The 17,912-nt window shown below is 43.5% G+C and overlaps 1 protein-coding gene across 13 annotated transcripts in view; it reads left to right on the plus strand.

Moving 5' to 3' along the window:
* mllt10 (MLLT10 histone lysine methyltransferase DOT1L cofactor) overlaps positions 1-17,912 on the plus strand; it is an 80,040-nt gene that overhangs the window by 25,153 nt on the left and 36,975 nt on the right. For 7 of the 13 annotated variants that reach the window (XM_090189626.1, XM_090189621.1, XM_090189623.1 and 4 more), the window contains exons 5-7: positions 4,669-4,778; positions 4,863-4,966; positions 8,279-8,372. In XM_090189626.1, coding sequence (XP_090045752.1) covers positions 4,669-4,778; positions 4,863-4,966; positions 8,279-8,372 — 308 coding nt within the window. Of the gene's footprint in view, positions 1-4,668; positions 4,779-4,862; positions 4,967-8,278; positions 8,373-13,530; positions 13,624-17,912 lie in introns of all 13 variants that reach the window. The other 6 variants (XM_036935077.2, XM_090189619.1, XM_036935080.2 and 3 more) reach the window with 1 other exon arrangement.

Below are 17,912 nucleotides of genomic sequence, written 5' to 3' on the forward strand. Positions count from 1 at the left end.
AAATCTGACTTGTTGGCTAGATTCACAACGAGTGTAGCTTTAATTCAATACCCTGTATGTGTGTTTTAATGAACGTTTGAGTTTTAACGAGTACATTTAGCATTTAGCGTAGCGCATTTGCATTTCCAGGTGCCTACTTGAGACGTCTGCGTCTCAAGTAGGATCAACAGGTTAACACAGTGTCCAAAGAAGGGCCAGATGTATACAGAATGGTGTTGTCTGTGTAGAGCTGGATCAGAGAATCACCCGCAGCAAGAGCGACATCATTGATTTATACAGAGAAATGAGTTGGCCCAAGAATTGAACCCTGTGGGACCCCCATAGAGACTGCCAGAGGTCCAGACAGCAGGCCCTCCAATTTGACACACTGAACTCTGTCAGAGAAGTAGTTGGTGAACCAGGTGAGGCAGCCATTCGAGAAACTAAGGCTGTTGTGTCTGCCGATAAGAATGCGGTGATTGACAGAGTCGAAAGCCTTGGCCAGGTCGATGAAGACGGCTGCACAGTACTGTTTTTAAAAAAAATCAATGGTGGTTATGATATGAGCGTGGCTGAGGTGCACCCGTGACCAGCTCGGAAACCAGATTGTATAGCGGAGAAGGTACGGTGGGATTCGAGATGGTCGGTGATCTGTTTGTTCACTTGGCTTTCAAAGACTTTAGAAAGGCAGGGCAGGATGGATATACAGTGGGGACAACAAGTATTTGATACACTGCTGATTTTGCAGGTTTTCCTACTTACAAAGCATGTAGAGGTCTGTCATTTGTATCATAGGTACACTTCAACTGTGAGAGACATAATCTAAAACAAAAAATCTAGAAAATCACATTGTATGATTTTTAAGTAATTAATTTGCATGACATAAGTATTTGATACATCAGAAAAGCAGAACTTAATATTTGGTACAGAAACCTTTGTTTGCAATTACAGAGATCATACGTTTCCTGTAGTTCTTGACCAGGTTTGCACACACTGCAGCAGGGATTTTGGCCCACTCCTCCATACAGACCTTCTCCAGATCCTTCAGGTTTCGGGCTGTCGCTGGGCAATACAGACTTTCAGCTCCCTCCAAACATTTTCTATTGGGTTCAGCTCTGGAGACTGGCTAGGCCACTCCAGGACCTTGAGAAGCTTCTTACGGAGCCACTCCTTAGTTGCCCTGGCTGTGTGTTTTGGGTCGTTGTCATGCTGGAAGACCCAGCCACGACCCATCTTCAATGCTCTTACTGAGGGAAGGAGGTTGTTGGCCAAGATCTCGCGATACATGGGCCCATCCTCCCCTCAATACGGTGCAGTCGTCCTGTCCCCTTTGCAGAAAAGCATCCCCAAAGAATGATGTTTCCACCTCCATGCTTCACGGTTGGGATGGTGTTCTTGGGGTTGTACTCATCCTTCTTCTTCCTCCAAACACGGCGAGTGGAGTTTAGACCAAAAAGCTCTATTTTTGTCTCATCAGACCACATGACCTTCTCCCATTCCTCCTCTGGATCATCCAGATGGTAATTGGCAAACTTCAGACGGGCCTGGACATGCGCTGGCTTGAGCAGGGGGACCTTGCGTGCGCTGCAGGATTTTAATTCATGACGGCGTAGTGTGTTACTAATGGTTTTCTTTGAGACTGTGGTCCAACTCTCTTCAGGTCATTGACCAGGTCCTGCCGCGTAGTTCTGGGCTGATCCCTCACCTTCCTCATGATCATGGTGCCCCACGAGCTTCTCACCAAGCTTCTTGCCTATTATCCTGTAGCCCATCCCAGCCTTGTGCAGGTCTACAATTTATCCCTGATGTCCTTACACAGCTCTCTGGTCTTGGCCATTGTGGAGAGGTTGGAGCTCTGTTTGATTGAGTGTGTGGACAGGTGTCTTTTATACAGGTAACAACTTCAAACAGGTGCAGTTAATACATGGTAATGAGTGGAGAAAAGGAGGGCTTCTTAAAGAAAAACTAACAGGTCTGTGAGAGCTGAAATTTTTACTGGTTGGTAGGTGATCAAATACTTACAGTGGGGCAAAAAAGTATTTAGTCAGCCACCAATTGTGCAAGTTCTCCCACTTAAAAATATGAGAGAGGCTTGTAATTTTCATCATAGGTACACTTCAACTATGACAAACAAAATGAGAAAAAAATATCCAGAAAATCACATTATAGTATTTTTAATGAATTTATTTGCAAATTATGGTGGAAAATAAGTATTTGGTCAATAACAAAAGTTTATCTCAATACTTTGTTATATACCCTTTGTTGGCAATGACAGAGGTCAAACGTTTTCTGTAAGTCTTCACAAGGTTTTCACACACTGTTGCTGGTATTTTGGCCCATTCCTCCATGCAGATCTCCTCTAGAGCAGTGATGTTTTGGGGCTGTTGCTGGGCAACACGCTTTCAACTCCCTCCAAATATTTTCTATGGGGTTGAGATCTGGAGACTGGCTAGGCAACTCCAGGGCCTTGAAATGCTTCTTACGAAGCCACTCCTTCGTTGCCCGGGCGGTGTGTTTGGGATCATTGTCATGCTGAAAGACCCAGCCACGTTTCATCTTCAATGCCCTTGCTGATGGAAGGAGGTTTCCACTCAAAATCTCACGATACATGGCCCCATTCATTCTTTCCTTTACACTGATCAGTCGTCCTGGTCCCTTTGCAGAAAAACAGCCCCAAAGCATGATGTTTCCACCCCCATGCTTCACAGTAGGTATGGTGTTCTTTGGATGCAACTCAGCATTCTTTGTCCTCCAAACATGACGAGTTGAGTTTTTACCAAAAAGTTATATTTTGGTTTCATCTGACCATATGACATTCTCCCAATCTTCTTATGGATCATCCAAATGCTCTCTAGCAAACTTCAGACGGGCCTGGACATGTACTGGCTTAAGCAGGGGGACACTTCTGGCACTGTAGGATTTGAGTCCCTGGCGGCGTAGTGTGTTACTGATGGTAGGCTTGGTTACTTTGGTCCCAGCTCTCTGCAGGTCATTCACTAGGTCCCCCCGTGTGGTTCTGGGATTTTTGCTCACCGTTCTTATGATAATTTTGACCCCACGGGGTGAGATCTTGCGTGGAGCCCCAGATCGAGGGAGATTATCAGTGGTCTTGTATGTCTTCCATTTCCTAATAATTGCACCCACAGTTGATTTCTTCAAACCAAGCTGCTTACCTATTGCAGATTCAGTCTTCCCAGCCTGGCGCAGGTCTACAATTTTGTTTCTGGTGTCCTTTGACAGCTCTTTGGTCTTGGCCATAGTGGAGTTTGGAGTGTGACTGTTTGAGGTTGTGGACAGGTGTCTTTTATACTGATAACAAGGTCAAACAGGTGCCATTAATACAGGTAACGAGGGGAGGACAGAGGAGCCTCTTAAAGAAGAAGTTACAGGTCTGTGAGAGCCAGAAATCTTGCTTGTTTGTAGGTGACCAAATACTTATTTTCCACCATAATTTGCAAATAAATTCATTAAAAATCCTACAATGTGATTTTCAGGATTTATTTTCTCATTTTTTTCTGTCATTGTTGAAGTGTACCTATGATGAAAATTACAGGCCTCTCTCATCTTTTTAAGTGGGAGAACTTGCACAATTGGTGGCTGACTAAATACTTTTTTGCCCCACTGTATGTCATGCAATAAAATGCAAATTAATTACTTAATTACAGATTTTCTGGATTTTTGTTTTAGATTTCGTCTCTCTCAGTTGAAGTGTACCTATGATATTACAGACCTCTACATGCTTTGTAAGTAGGAAAACATGCAGTGTATCAAATACTTGTTTTCCCCACTGTAGGTCTGTAACAGTTTGGGTCTAGTGTCTCCCCCTAAGAAGAGGGGGATGACCGTGGTCGCTTTCCAGTCTTTAGGAATCTGACGATACGAAAGAGGGGTTGAACAGGCTAGGGTTACGACAATGGCGGCGGATAATTTTAGGAAGAGAGGGTCCAGATTGTCTAGCCCAGCTGATTTGTAGGGATCCAGATTCTGCAGCTCTTTCAGGACTTCATCTGTCTGAATGTGGGTGAAGGAGAAGCAGGGGGGGGGGGCTTTGGCCAGTTGCTGCAGGGGGTGCAGAGCTGTTAACCGGGGTTGGGGTAGCCAGGTGGAAAGCGTGGCCAGCCGTAGAGAAATGTTTATTGAAATTCTCTATTGTGGCTTTATCGGTGGTGACAGTGTTTCCTAGCCTCAGTGCAGTGGGCAGCTGAGAGGAGGTACTCTTGTTCTCCATGGACTTTAGTGTCCCAAAACTTTTTGGAATTAGTGCTGCAGGATGCAAATTTCTGTTTGTGTGTATGGAGACTATGGTTTTATGGCCCTGTTTTATAGTCCTCTGCCAGATTCTTGGAGGGACTTCAAAACAACATCCCCTTTTACACCCTCTTTCTCCTCCATCTCTTCTCCTCCCCCTCTCATTCCCTGTGTCCACCCCGGCTAGGTCAAAGGCAGGGCAGGGGTTCAACTGTAAGTTGAATCTTATTGTTGTTCCTGGAATAGAGAGAGAACGGAGGGAGGGAGATACTATTCACCACCATCTGACTTGTCATTCAACTGGCCCACTGCCCATTCCTGCTCAAGTTCGTCAGCTACCTTTCCCACTAACACGATTGAATTGGAAAGGGATTTGTGTGGGTGTGTGTTTGAATAGGTAATAGTGTGTGGGCTGATGTTTGTTCTCTGTGTGTTTTATAGGTTGGGCCCATGTGGTGTGTGCCCTCTACATCCCAGAAGTGGAGTTTGCTAATGTCTCCACCATGGAACCCATCGTACTGCAGTCTGTACCCCACGATCGCTACAACAAGGTACACATACTTCAATCTGTCTGTTTGTGTCCCTACATTTCTGTGTGTGACTGTTTTTTCCTCTGTGTGTGTGTGTGTGTGTAGAAGTGTTATATCTGTGAGGACCAGGGCAGAGAGAGTAAAGCTGCCACCGGAGCCTGCATGACCTGTAACAAGCATGGCTGCCGACAAGCCTTCCATGTCACATGGTGAGCCAGAGCCACATTCAAATACCTACATCTTCATTAACGCATGTTTACATTGTGAGCTTCATTCAAATACCTACAATTTGTATGTAATATTCACTGACTGTCACTGTACAAAACATTATGAACACAGAGCCCTCAGAGCAGCCTCAATTCGTTGAGGCGTGGACTCTAAGGTGTCGAAAGCGTTCCACAGGGATGCTGGCCCATGTTGACTCCAATGCTTCCTATAAGTTGGCTGGATGTCTGTTGGGTGGGGGATCATTCTTCATACACACAGGAAACTGTTGAGCGTGAAAAACCCAGCAGCATTCCAGTTCTTGATACACTCGAACTGGTCCGCCTGGAATCTACTACCATACCCCGTCCCAAGGCACAATCTTTTGTTTTGCCCATTCACCTTCTGAATGGCACATATACTCGATCCATGTCTGAATTGTCTCAAGGCTTATAAATCCTTCTTTCACCTGTCTCCATCCCTTCATCTATATCTATTGGACAAGTTCCATCAATGAGGGATCATAGCTTTCACCTGGATTCACATGGTCATTCTGTCATAGAAAGAGCAGGACCTCCTAATTATTATTTTTTTGTACCTTTATTTATCCAGATTTTTTTATTTGTTTTATTTCACCTTTATTTAACCAGGTAGGCAAGTTGAGAACAAGTTCTCATTTACAATTGCGACCTGGCCAAGATAAAGCAAAGCAGTTAGACACATACAACGACACAGAGTTACACATGGAGTAAAAACAAACATACAGTCAATAATACAGTATAAACAAGTCTATATACGATGTGAGCAAATGAGGTGAGATAAGGGAGGTAAAGGCAAAAAAAAGGCCATGGTGTCAAAGTAAATACAATATAGCAAGTAAAACACTGGAATGGTAGATTTGCAGTGGAAGAATGTGCAAAGTAGAAATAAAAATAATGGGGTGCAAAGGAGCAAAATAAATAAATAAAATAAATACAGTAGGGAGAGAGGTAGTTGTTTGGGCTAAATTATAGGTGGGCTATGTACAGGTGCAGTAATCTGTGAGCTGCTCTGACAGCTGGTGCTTAAAGCTAGTGAGGGAGATAAGTGTTTCCAGTTTCAGAAATGTTTGTAGTTCGTTCCAGTCATTGGCAGCAGAGAACTGGAAGGAGAGGCGGCCAAAGAAAGAATTGGTTTTGGGGGTGACCAGAGAGATATACCTGCTGGAGCGTGTGCTACAGGTGGGTGATGCTATGGGGACCAGCGAGCTGAGATAAGGGGGGACTTTAACTAGCAGGGTCTTGTAGATGACATGGAGCCAGTGGGTTTGGCGACAAGTATGAAGCGAGGGCCAGCCAACGAGAGCGTACAGGTCGCAATGGTGGGTAGTATATGGGGCTTTGGTGACAAAATGGATGGCACTGTGATAGACTGCATCCAATTTGTTGAGTAGGGTATTGGAGGCTATTTTGTAAAAGACATCGCCGAAGTCGAGGATTGGTAGGATGGTCAGTTTTACAAGGGTATGTTTGGCAGCGTGAGTGAAGGATGCTTTGTTGCGAAATAGGAAGCCAATTCTAGATTTAACTTTGGATTGGAGATGTTTGATGTGGGTATGGAAGGAGAGTTTACAGTCTAACCAGACACCTAGGAATTTGTAGTTGTCCAGTTATTCTAAGTCAGAGCCGTCCAGAGTAGTGATGTTGGACAGGCAGGCAGGTGTAGGCAGCGATCGGTTGAAGAGCATGCATTTAATTTTACTTGTATTTAAGAGCAATTGGAGGCCACAGAAGGAGAGTTGTATGGCATTGAAGCTTGCCTTCAGGGTTGTAAACACAGTGTCCAAAGACGGCCCAGAAGTATACAGAATGGTGTCGTCTGCGTAGAGGTGGAATAGAGACTCACCAGCAGCAAGAGCGACATCATTGATGTATACAGAGAAGAGCGTCAGTCCAAGAATTGAACCCTGTGGCACCCCCATAGAGACTGCCAGAGGTTTGGACAACAGACTCTCCGATTTGACACACTGAACTCTATCAAAGAAGTAGTTGGTGAACCAGTCGAGGCAATCATTTGAGAAACCAAGGCTGTCAAGTCTGCAGATGAGGATGTGGTGATTGACAGAGTTAAAAGCCTTGGCCAGATCAATGAATACGGCTGCCCAGTAATGTTTCTTATCGATGGCGGTTAAGATATCGTTTAGGACCTTGAGCGTGGCTGAGGTGCACCCATGACCAGCTCTGCAGCCAGATTGCATAGCAGAGAGGGTATGGTGAGATTCGAAATGGTCGGTAATCTGTTTGTTGACTTGGCTTTCGAAGACCTTAGAAAGGCAGGGTAGGATAGATATAGGTCTGTAGCAGTTTGGATCAAGAGTGTCCCTCCCTTTTGAAGAGGGGGATGACCGCAGCTGCTTTCCAATCTTTGGGAATCTCAGACGATATGAAAGAGAGTTTGAACAGGCTAGTAATAGGGGTGGCAACAATTTCGGGAGATAATTTTAGAAAGAAAGGGTCCAGATTGTCTAGCCCGGTTGATTTGTAGGGGTCCAGATTTTGCAGCTCTTTCAGAACATCAGCTGACTGGGTTTGGGAGAAGGAGAAATGGGGAAGGCTTGGGCGAGTTGCTGTGGGGGGTGCAGTGCTGTTGACCGGGGTAGGGGTAGCCAGGTGGAAAGCATGGCCAGCCGTAGAAAAATGCTTATTGAAATTCTCAATTCTAGTGGATTTATCAGTGGTGACAGTGTTTCCTATCTTCAGTGCAGTGGGCAGCTGGGAGGAGGTGTTCTTATTCTCCATGGACTTTACAGTGTCCCATAACTTTTTTCAGTTAGTGTTGCTGGAAACAAATTTCTCCTTGAAAAAGCTAGCCTTGGCTTTTCTAACTGCCTGTGTATAATGGTTTCTAGCTTCCCTGAAAAGCTGCATATCACGGGGGCTGTTTGATGCTAAATCAGAACGCCATAGGATTAGGATTAGATTAGTCTCATTGAGATAAAATCTATTTTTCAAGAGAGACCTGGTCCAACCAAGACAGCAGCGGAGGGGAAAATGTTTTGAGACAAATATCAGACATTCTGTAACAACTTCCAGACATATACACCATAAAAGAACACGTTTTGATGTAGACACGCCAACATTTCAATTGCAGAAACACATACAGACGTCATGGATAAATCAATCATATGTACAGCTACATCAAGTCCTAATGACAATCACATTCCTCCTAATGTTTTGTACACTCAGTGTATATCATCTTTAGTCTCTTATGTCTTTTCCTTTCACTTTTCTCTCTATCCCCTTCTCTCTCTTGATACATATTCTCTCTCCTCTCCTCAGTGCCCAGTTTGCTGGGTTGTTGTGTGAGGAGCAAGGGTCGGACGCAGACAACGTCAAATACTGTGGCTACTGCAAGTACCACTACAGCAAACTGGTAAGATCTCTCTCTCTGTATTCTGTTGTACTTTTCTAACGTTCTTACTGTGCTGGGGGAAGAAGAGTGGTCTTATCTCAAAAACTTGGAATCTAGTTTTTCTTCCCAACCCTCTGTCTGTCAGAACAAAAACTGTAAGCTTTTTGAAGGCCTGCACTTCCTCTACACACACTGGCACTCCACGCCATGGACACACACACACACACACACACACACACTGGCATTCCACGCCATGGACACACACACACACACACACACACACACACACTGGCATTCCACGCCATGGACACACACACACTGGCACTCTACGCCATGGACACACACACACTGGCACTCTACGCCATGGACACACACACTGGGAAATACCTTTCCTTTCTTAAATGACTTGACATTCTTCTCTGCCAATTACAACTGCTGAAATTGGAGCCATCCGTTCGTCTCTACCTCTAGCCCCTTTCTCTATCCCTCCAACCACCAACCCATTCCCTCTCTCCTTTTTCACCCTTCTCCTCTTTCCCCCTCTCCAGCACTTCTCTCTCCCCCACCCCTCTCTCTCCTCCAGCCCCACTGTCTCCCTCGCCCATCAACCCCCATCTAATCAGCATTGCCTCCCAGGCCTTTTGTCCCCTCCACCCCCTGCTCTTTGTGTGCTAAGCCCATGCTGGGTTAGAATTTGGGGGCTGGGAGAGGGTGAGGGGTACTGGGGTTAGGGTTACAAGTGGGCAAAGAGATGCTTTCCAATTCACATAAGTACACACCATTCCACACAGACATCGTATAAATGCTTTCACTTACATACACTTTCTCCCTCTCTCTTTACCTCTTTCACTCACTCAGAGCTTTTTGGAGCTAGAGCCCCTGCTGTGTTGCAGATTTTGTGCTCCTCCCCTACATCCGTCAGGGGGGAAAATACACACACACACACTTTTCCCCCCTGGGTTATTAAACAACTAATTGACCGACGTCGGTTCAATTACTCGAATTCCATTCCATTTTTTGGGGCGGGTGAGCTCAACGCACAATTCTGTATTGAGAAATCAAATCAAGAACTATGTGGGATCCTGGGCTGAAGAGTTGTATTTTTCATTAGGCAAATATTCTACCTAGTTCAGAGGAGAAACATGGTAATTAACTACAATGACCATAATCCATTGCGCCTGTTCTTTCCCGGCTTGGACAGAGACGCATAGCCTACACACAGACCACATGGGAGAGGAATAAACACAACGACAAGAGGGATAGAGGTAGTTCTGCTCGATTGATAGTTGTAGTAGTTGGTAATAAGCAGTCTTGAAAGTATGCCTTATTTACTTTGAAGAACTGGTAAAATGATTTTGTCACACAGCGCTTCAGCTTACTTAGACAGCTACTAGTTATAGCCAGTTAGCTGCTTGCCTAGCTAAGTTGGTCAAAGACCCTACCATATGGGGAGCACATATAAGATGGTTGGTTGTCTGGCTGCTACTGCCTGAGCAGAGATGGGATGATGCATTTAACCTCTTCGAGCTACCCCCCTACTTTTTTCAATTTCTGCTTGAAGACATACCCAAATCTAACTGACTGTAGCTCAGGCACAGAACCAAGGATATAGGAAAAACTCCCTAGAAAGGCCAAAACCTAGGAAGAAACCTAGAGCGGAACCAGGCTATGAGGGGTGGCCAGTCCTCTTCTGGCTGTGCTGGGTGGAGATTATAACAGAACATGGCCGGGATTTTCAAACGTTCATAAATAACCAGCAGGGCCAAATAATAATAATAATCACAGTAGTTGTAGAGGATGCAGCAGGACAGCACCTCAAGAGTAAATATGAACAGTTTAGGGTTCCATAGCCGCAGGCAGAACAGTTGAAACTGGAACAGCAGCAAGGCCAGGTGGACTGGGGACAGCAAGGAGTCATCATGCCAGGTAGTCCTGACGCATGGTCCTAGGGCTCAGGTCCTCCGAGAGAGAGAGAGAGAGAATTAGAGAGAGCATACTTAAATTCACACAGGACACCTGATAAGACAGAAGTACTCCAGATATAACAAACTGACCCTAGCCCCCCGACACATAAACTACTGCAGCATAAATACTGGAGGCTGAGACGGGAGGGGTCAGGAGACACTGTGGCCCCATCCGATGAGACCCCCGGACAGGGCCAAACAGGAAGGATATAACCCCACCCACTTTGCCAAAGCTCTGCACAATATTGTGCTGCTGATACCAGGTGCCATAGCAGTCTCTTTCTGCTGTAAAGTGAGTATCAACAGGTATAATAAACAGATGCGATATTATGAGTACAGGGAACATAAGATTGAATATATTATTATAGACCTGCTAGATCTACTGTCTCTTTTATATTATGACATTTCAGTTAGATCTACTGTCTCTATTATATTATGACAGACCAGCTAGATCTACTGTCTTTATTATATCACAACAGACCAGCTGCATCTACTGTCTCCATTTCACTTTGGCCATTGTTGTGGGCCTGCCCTCCCCTCAACAGCCTTAAATAGGCTATTTCATGTGGGTTGGGGTGGGGCGGCAGACACACGCATCTCACATTTCATTGCATTACATTTTTATATATTGCTTCTAAAATAAAAATAAATCACAAATTATATTTTATATTATTAATTTCAAACAAGGGCATTAGCATGAGAAGAACTTACCAGTCCAAAACATGTCCTCTCCATTCAAAAAATATTCCTCCACTTGGCAATCGCTAAATGAATCGTCCTACAACAATCTCTGTCTCACTTTTCCGATCAATTTCTTCTAAAATTGTGTGTACACCTGTATATCTAGACTTCGATTTAGCTTTCCCTGACTTAGTCGCCATAGTGATTGATATATAAACAGCTGAATCTGCGCGTTTACCAAACAATGCTGTGCGTAATATGCATAGCTCCTTCCAGTATAAAACTTCAATAGCAAATGACTCTCTTTACGCTGGAGTTTACGTGGGTTGGTCTTCCAACACATAACCATTGCATATTGGCGTTTACCTCAGCTTATTGCCTATCTACCCAGCTAGATTTCAAGACGATCAGTGGCCATTGGGTTAAAATACTATCAATCAACGAAACAGTGGTCATATCATTGGTGCACAGTGATGTCATTACTTGTTGTCTTCAAATCGGTTTCTTTCAGTCACTATGTCCCGCGAAATGGCCCATCAGGTTTGGTTGTGTTACAAACAAACCAGTTGATTGCAATGAAACCAAACATGACTGGAAAGGTCACGTTTTGTGTGGGTATTTACCCTCGATTGTGTCGTCGAAAATGGAATGAGACGGAATTCACGACACAAGCGGTTCACAAAATGTTTTGTGTTAGGCTATAAAAACGGATTTTATCAAACAAACTATAATTCATTGTGTAACAATGAGCAATGGGATTGCATACAGATGAATATCGGCAAAGGTAAACAATTTATTTTAATGCAGTTTGTTATTTTGTTAGCCTGTGCTGGTTGAAATATTTTTTTTTTCATGGGGCTCTATCCTCAGATAATCGCATCGTATTCTTTCGCAGTAAATCCTTTTTTAAATCTGACAACGCAGTTGGATTAGCAAGATTCTAGGCTTTCGATACATGAGAGACACTTGTATTTTCATGAATGTTTAATATGACTATTTATGTAGCGATCACCATATGTTGTGGAATTTCAGCCCGCTACCGGGTTCCGTGCGCAGAGAGATTAAGGAATGAAAAATAATAGTCATCAATAAAAGCTAAGTAATATACACAACTGAAATATTTATTATTACATAGGAATTTCCTCTTTTTCTATTGATGTCTACCAAATGTGGACCAGACAGAGACAATGGAATGTTTTGTCAATCGAATGTTGACCATGTTTTGCTTTGGAATTTCCATTAAAAAGCTCATAATTTTAATGTCATTATTTCATAATGCATTTAATGTGTAAAAAAAACAACTACACTAAATCGAAAACCTCAATTTATTTTTTAATAACTGAACCGGAACCCGAACCATCCTCAAAAAGCAATAATTGCTCAGCACACACACACGCACAAAAATAAATGCTTGTAGTTCTATTGAACCTGTGGAATGGCTTTGTATATGGCCTGATGTAATTAGGCTGGTACAGCATAGAGGAGATGAGAAACGCATGAGGAATAAAGGACAGACAAACCAATGTTATTAGAAGGGCGCTACATGGGTTGATGAGTGACATTTACAGGTTTTGTCTTCTTGTTGGGACTAGTGACATTTTGATGTTTTGAGATTAATACTCCTCTTTGTGGTCAAAAATAATGTTGGTGTTTTTATTTATTTATTTTGGTGCCTTTTACCCATTTTTCTCCCCAATTTCGTGATATCCAGTTGGTAGTTACAATCTTGTCCCATCGCTGCAACTCCCGTACGGACTCGGGAGAGGCGAAGGTCGAGAGCCATGCGTCCTCCGAAACACGACCCCGCCAAGCCGCACTGCTTCTTAACACACTGCCCGCTTAACCCGGAAGCCAGCGCACCAATGTGTCGGAGGAAACGCTGTTCAGCTTGCGACCGAAGTCAGCGCGTATGCGCCAGGCCCCCACAAGGAGTCGCTAGAGTGCGATGGGACTTGGACATCCCAGCCGGCCAAACCCTCCCCTAACCCAGAAAACGCTGGGCCAATTGTGCGCCGCCTCATGGGTCTCCCGGTAGCGACACAGCCCGGGATCGAACCCGTATCTGTAGTGACTCCTCCAGCACTGCGATGCCGTGCCTTAGACAGCTGCGCCACTCGGGAGGCTTGATTCATGTTTTCTTACAGTAGACAAGAATAGGTTGTTTGTTTTCATTGGATAGATTGGTGGTAAATCTAGTCATCTTGAAATAGTCTGTTGCTGATAAATTGCTTCTGAGGTAGAACAGGGGAAGGGTCCCGGTTCTATGGTATAGAACGAGGTGCATTTATTTGACTGTGTCATGAAATGGTGATTTGGAGCAGTCGTTTTTTGATTGTGCATCAGTCTTTGTTAATATTTTTGTTTTACTATGTTAAATAAACCCTATATTTAGCTTTTATTTATTTATTAATTTGGACTTCATTTAACATAGGTCTTCTGTCCGTCTACTTTTTAGTAATTTAAAAAAATAGCTTTCATGTATTTATATAGCTTGGGTCTACTCTAGTAACGTGAAGTTCCTCTCTACCTTTTAGCGAAGGAGCAGGGCCCGAGGTAGTAGGGCTCAGAGCCTTAGTGACTCTTCCTCTCAGTGTTCGGATAAACTCCTTGACCACCAAGACGACAAGGTAAGGTGGCCCCAACATCTAGTATCTCTATTTCTACGTGACTGTGACGGACACAGCAACCATACGCCCTCTCTGAACACACACACACACACACACACACACACACACACATTGTAGATGGAGGGAACTACACACAGCACAGAGACACAGCTAAGGATAGAAATGCCCTAGCTAATTTAGTTGGCTTGAGTGAGTTTATGTCTTAGGTCAGGGATGTCAAACATTTAGCGGTTGTTTGCGGGTTCACAGTGAAGCTAAAATACATTCTCATGAACACTGGGACCAAATGACACCAGTCGGTAGGCCCATGGTACATGTCTTCACTTAGTTTGAGAAAAGCGAAGTGATTGGTCAAAAGATGGCAAAAAAGTAGTAAAGGTATGTGTCCATTTAAACCATTGTAAATCCACTCCATTAGTGCCCTTTCAACTTGAAAATTGTCATAGATATCATGGACGTCCCTAAAATGAATCACACAGAATTTGGTATTGATATCTTTAAAAAACTAACTATTAACAACTCATTGTTTGAATATGTAACGCTATTGCTCAAAATTATCTGCAATCATCTTCTCATGAACCATACGTCAGACTCTACATCAGTCTTTAATGTTTTAGATTTTTTTATTTATTATGCATTCAAATATACCTAACAGATGCACGTTAGGACATATGCTAGGTAAAAATACTTTAAAGATATTGTTCTCATTAACCATTTTAGAGCGGCAAGTAGCCTAGTGGTTAAATTAAAAAACAAATCAATCAGGTTGACTCCAGATTTGGTATATCGAAAAACTATCATGTAGTAACCAAAAAAGTGTTCAACAAATCAAAATATATTTTATATTTGAGATTCTTCAAAGTAGCCACAGCTTTGCCTTGATGACTGCTTTGTACACTCTTGGCATTCTGTCAATCAGCTTCATGAGCTAGTCACCTGGATTGCATTTCAATTAACAGGTATTTCTTGTTAAAAGCTAATTTGTGGAATTTCTTTCCTTAATGCATTTGAGCCAATCAGTTGTGTTGTGACAAGGTAGGGGTGGTAAAAATACCAAATCCATATTATGGCAAGAACACCTCAAATAAGCAAAGAGAAATGACAGTCCATCATTACTTTAAGACATGAAGGTCAGTGAATCCAGAAAATCTCAAGAACTTTGAAAGTTTCTTCAAGTGCAGTCGCAAAAACCATCAAGCAATATGATGAAACTGGCTCTCATGAGGACCGCCACAGGAATGGAAGACCCAGAGTTACCTCTACTGCAGAGGATAATTTATTAGTTTCCCGCCTCAGAAATTGTAGCTCAAATAAATGCTTCTCAGAGTTCAAGTAACACACTTCTCAACATCAACTGTTCAGAGGAGACTGCGTGAATCAGACCTTCATAGTCGAATACTGCAAAGAAACCACTACTAAAGGACACCAATTTTGAAGAGAATTGCTTGGGCCAAGAAACACAAACAACGGACATTAGACCGGTGGAAATCTGTTCTTTGGTCTGAGGAGTCCAAATTTGAGATTTTTGGTTCCAACCTCCGTGTCTTTGTGTTGTTCCCACCGTGAAGCAGAGAGGAGGTGGTGTAATTATGTGGGGGTGCTTTTCTGGTGACAGTCTGATTTATTTAGAATTCAATGCACACTTACCCCACATGGCTACCACAGCATTCTGCAGCGATATGCCATCCCATCTGGTTTGGGCTTAATGGGACTATCATTTGTTTTTCAGTAGAAGAATGACCCAAAACACACCCCGGGCTGTGGAATGGCTATTTGATGGAGTGCTGCATCAGATGACCTGGTTTCCACAATCACCTGACCTCAACCCAATTAAGGTGGTTTGGGATGAGTTGGACCGCAGAGTGAAGGAAAAGCAGCCAACGAGTGCTCAGCATATGTGGGAACTCCTTCAAGACTTTTGGAAAAGCATTCCAGGTGAAGCTGGTTGAGAGAATGCCAAGAGTGTGCAAAGCTGTCATCAAGTCAGTTGCTATTTGAAGAATCTAAGATATAAAATATATTTTAATTTAACACCTTTTTGGTTACTACATGATTCCATATGTGTTATTTCATAGTTTTGATGTCTTCACTATTATTCTACAATGTAGAAGATAGTACAAATAAAGAAAACCCTTGAATGAGTAGGTGTGTTCTTTCTTTTGACGTGTGTGTGTGTTCAGTGTATTTATTTTTTCCCCCAGAGAAAAACGATCTCGTTAAACATTGAAATGACAAAATCCAATTTGAAACTGTCTAGAAGTTATAATGGACCTACAATTATAGTCTCCTCTGTCCAACTTACTAACAGTGATCGAAGCAAAAGCTAGACAGTCAGGGAGCATCAAACATTACAAAGCGATGGATAGAGCACATTTTGTTTTCATATTAACGGTAAAGAAATATATATAATGTACGTGCAGCCTTCTGGGGGAAAATGTGTTTGACACCCTTGTCCTAGGTCCTTAGAATGATCGTGAGACACCAGGGATCTCGGTCTCAAACCAACACTTTATAAACCAGTCAGAGTTAATCAGTCACGGTCCTGTTTGTGACATACACTCATCCGACTATGCCACTACTGTGAGAGAGAGCGTATGGTTTTCTGTCCAGCGTTAGCGATTCTCAATTCTGGCAATGGGCCTGTTCTAATACCTTACACATGCATCCTTCCTTCCTTAGTTACCACTGATCTTACATGACATTGTAGGTGTAATCACCTATCCAACCATATTAGATCAGTGATTACATATAGGAAGGAAAAAAGGAAAGTGCATGGTTAAAGGTAGACCCAGGCATATGACATCTTTGTTTACGGTATGGGGAGTTCCTGCTTCCAACAATAAACATTTAAACTGCAGAGAATGCCTCTGTTGGGTATCACATCAAGTGAGAGAGGGCCCGAAATGATCTTCGGTCGATAAGAATTTAGTTGTTAATGGCTGTAAGCAGGATGTTGCTCCACTATCTTTGATGTCATGTTTCTGAGCTCACCTTTTTAAGGTTTATGAACAGGACCATGGTCTCTGGCCATGTATCCTCTTCTTTTATGACATTAGGGGAAGTCACCCACTCCATCAGTCTGTTTCCCTCACCCGATTGACCCACTCCTTGTTGCTTCACCTCATTGTGTTTTTCTGATTGGATAATGTGCCTGTAGTCCACTGCCTGATTTTTTTGTATTTCAGTTGTAGGTCGTTTTTTTATTGTATTCTTTTTGGACTGCAAAAGCCAATTTGATTTTCTGAACTTTTTTTTTTGAGATCTTGAGTTTTTAGCTAACATTGTCACGATACCATGTGAGTGCCTTGAGCATTCTCCTGTATTACATTGTCAGTCAACTGGAATATGACTCATGCTGTAACTCAGTTTTTTTGGGATGATACTTTTAATGAAGCATTGAGGATGGTGTGTGTGCGTGTGAAAAAAGCAGAGTTAACACATTTGTCTTGTTCCCTTCCTTGCCCTGGCTTTTGTCACACAGCCTGATTTGCATTAGCAAGAGGACCCATCCCCCTCCCTCCTACCCCCTACACATTCCAGGGTCAGGGGTCAGAAGGCTCAGATCTGTGTGTGTGTGTGTGTGTGCGTGCGCGCGTGTGTGTGTGTGCGCGCGCCTACCTATTTCCAAACCCTGCAGCCAAATAACAAGGGGCTAAAAGTCTCTCCTTCCGCAGGCCGCTCATACAGTCTGTAAGAAACACACACACACCGGCTGGTCAGAGAGCCTGCAGGAAACTGCCCAAGGGAATTCCTGCCAGGCTGGGGTGGATTATTTACCCTGTTTTCCTCTTCCCTCCCTCCCTTTTTTCTCTCAGTCTCCAGCTCTGATAAGGAGGGAGTCTCTCCAAGTGTGCAAAGCGAAAAAGTGGATGTGTGTGTGTTTGGACATTTGACCCTCTCAGTCTAACTCTGTCCATCAACACCTACTGCTGGAATGTTAATGAGAAACAACAAGGGAATCCCCGGGAACCTACCCTGTTAAAAACACACACACACGTATAGGTAGCTACAATGACCTACCAGCCTTGACACACCCTGGGAGCTACAGGGAAGAAAAAGACAGGAGGACAACAGAGGGATTGAGGTAGAGAGAGGGTTGGTGGAGAGAAAAGGGGAAAGATAGAGGGATGCTGGGGCCAGGGTCGATGGTTGTCATGGTGCTGTCTGTCGGTAGCATGTTAAGTCTCATGTTGTCTCACAGGATCACTGCATATTTTCACACCTGCCAGTGGTGTGGCCCTGTGGGGTGAGAGGAGTGAGGGTGTGTGTAGCTAAGGGTGTAAATTGAG

The sequence above is a fragment of the Oncorhynchus mykiss genome, chromosome 11, assembly GCF_057628025.1.
Source record: "Oncorhynchus mykiss isolate SJ-2025 chromosome 11, ASM5762802v1, whole genome shotgun sequence".
In the NCBI taxonomy this organism is placed as follows: domain Eukaryota; kingdom Metazoa; phylum Chordata; class Actinopteri; order Salmoniformes; family Salmonidae; genus Oncorhynchus; species Oncorhynchus mykiss.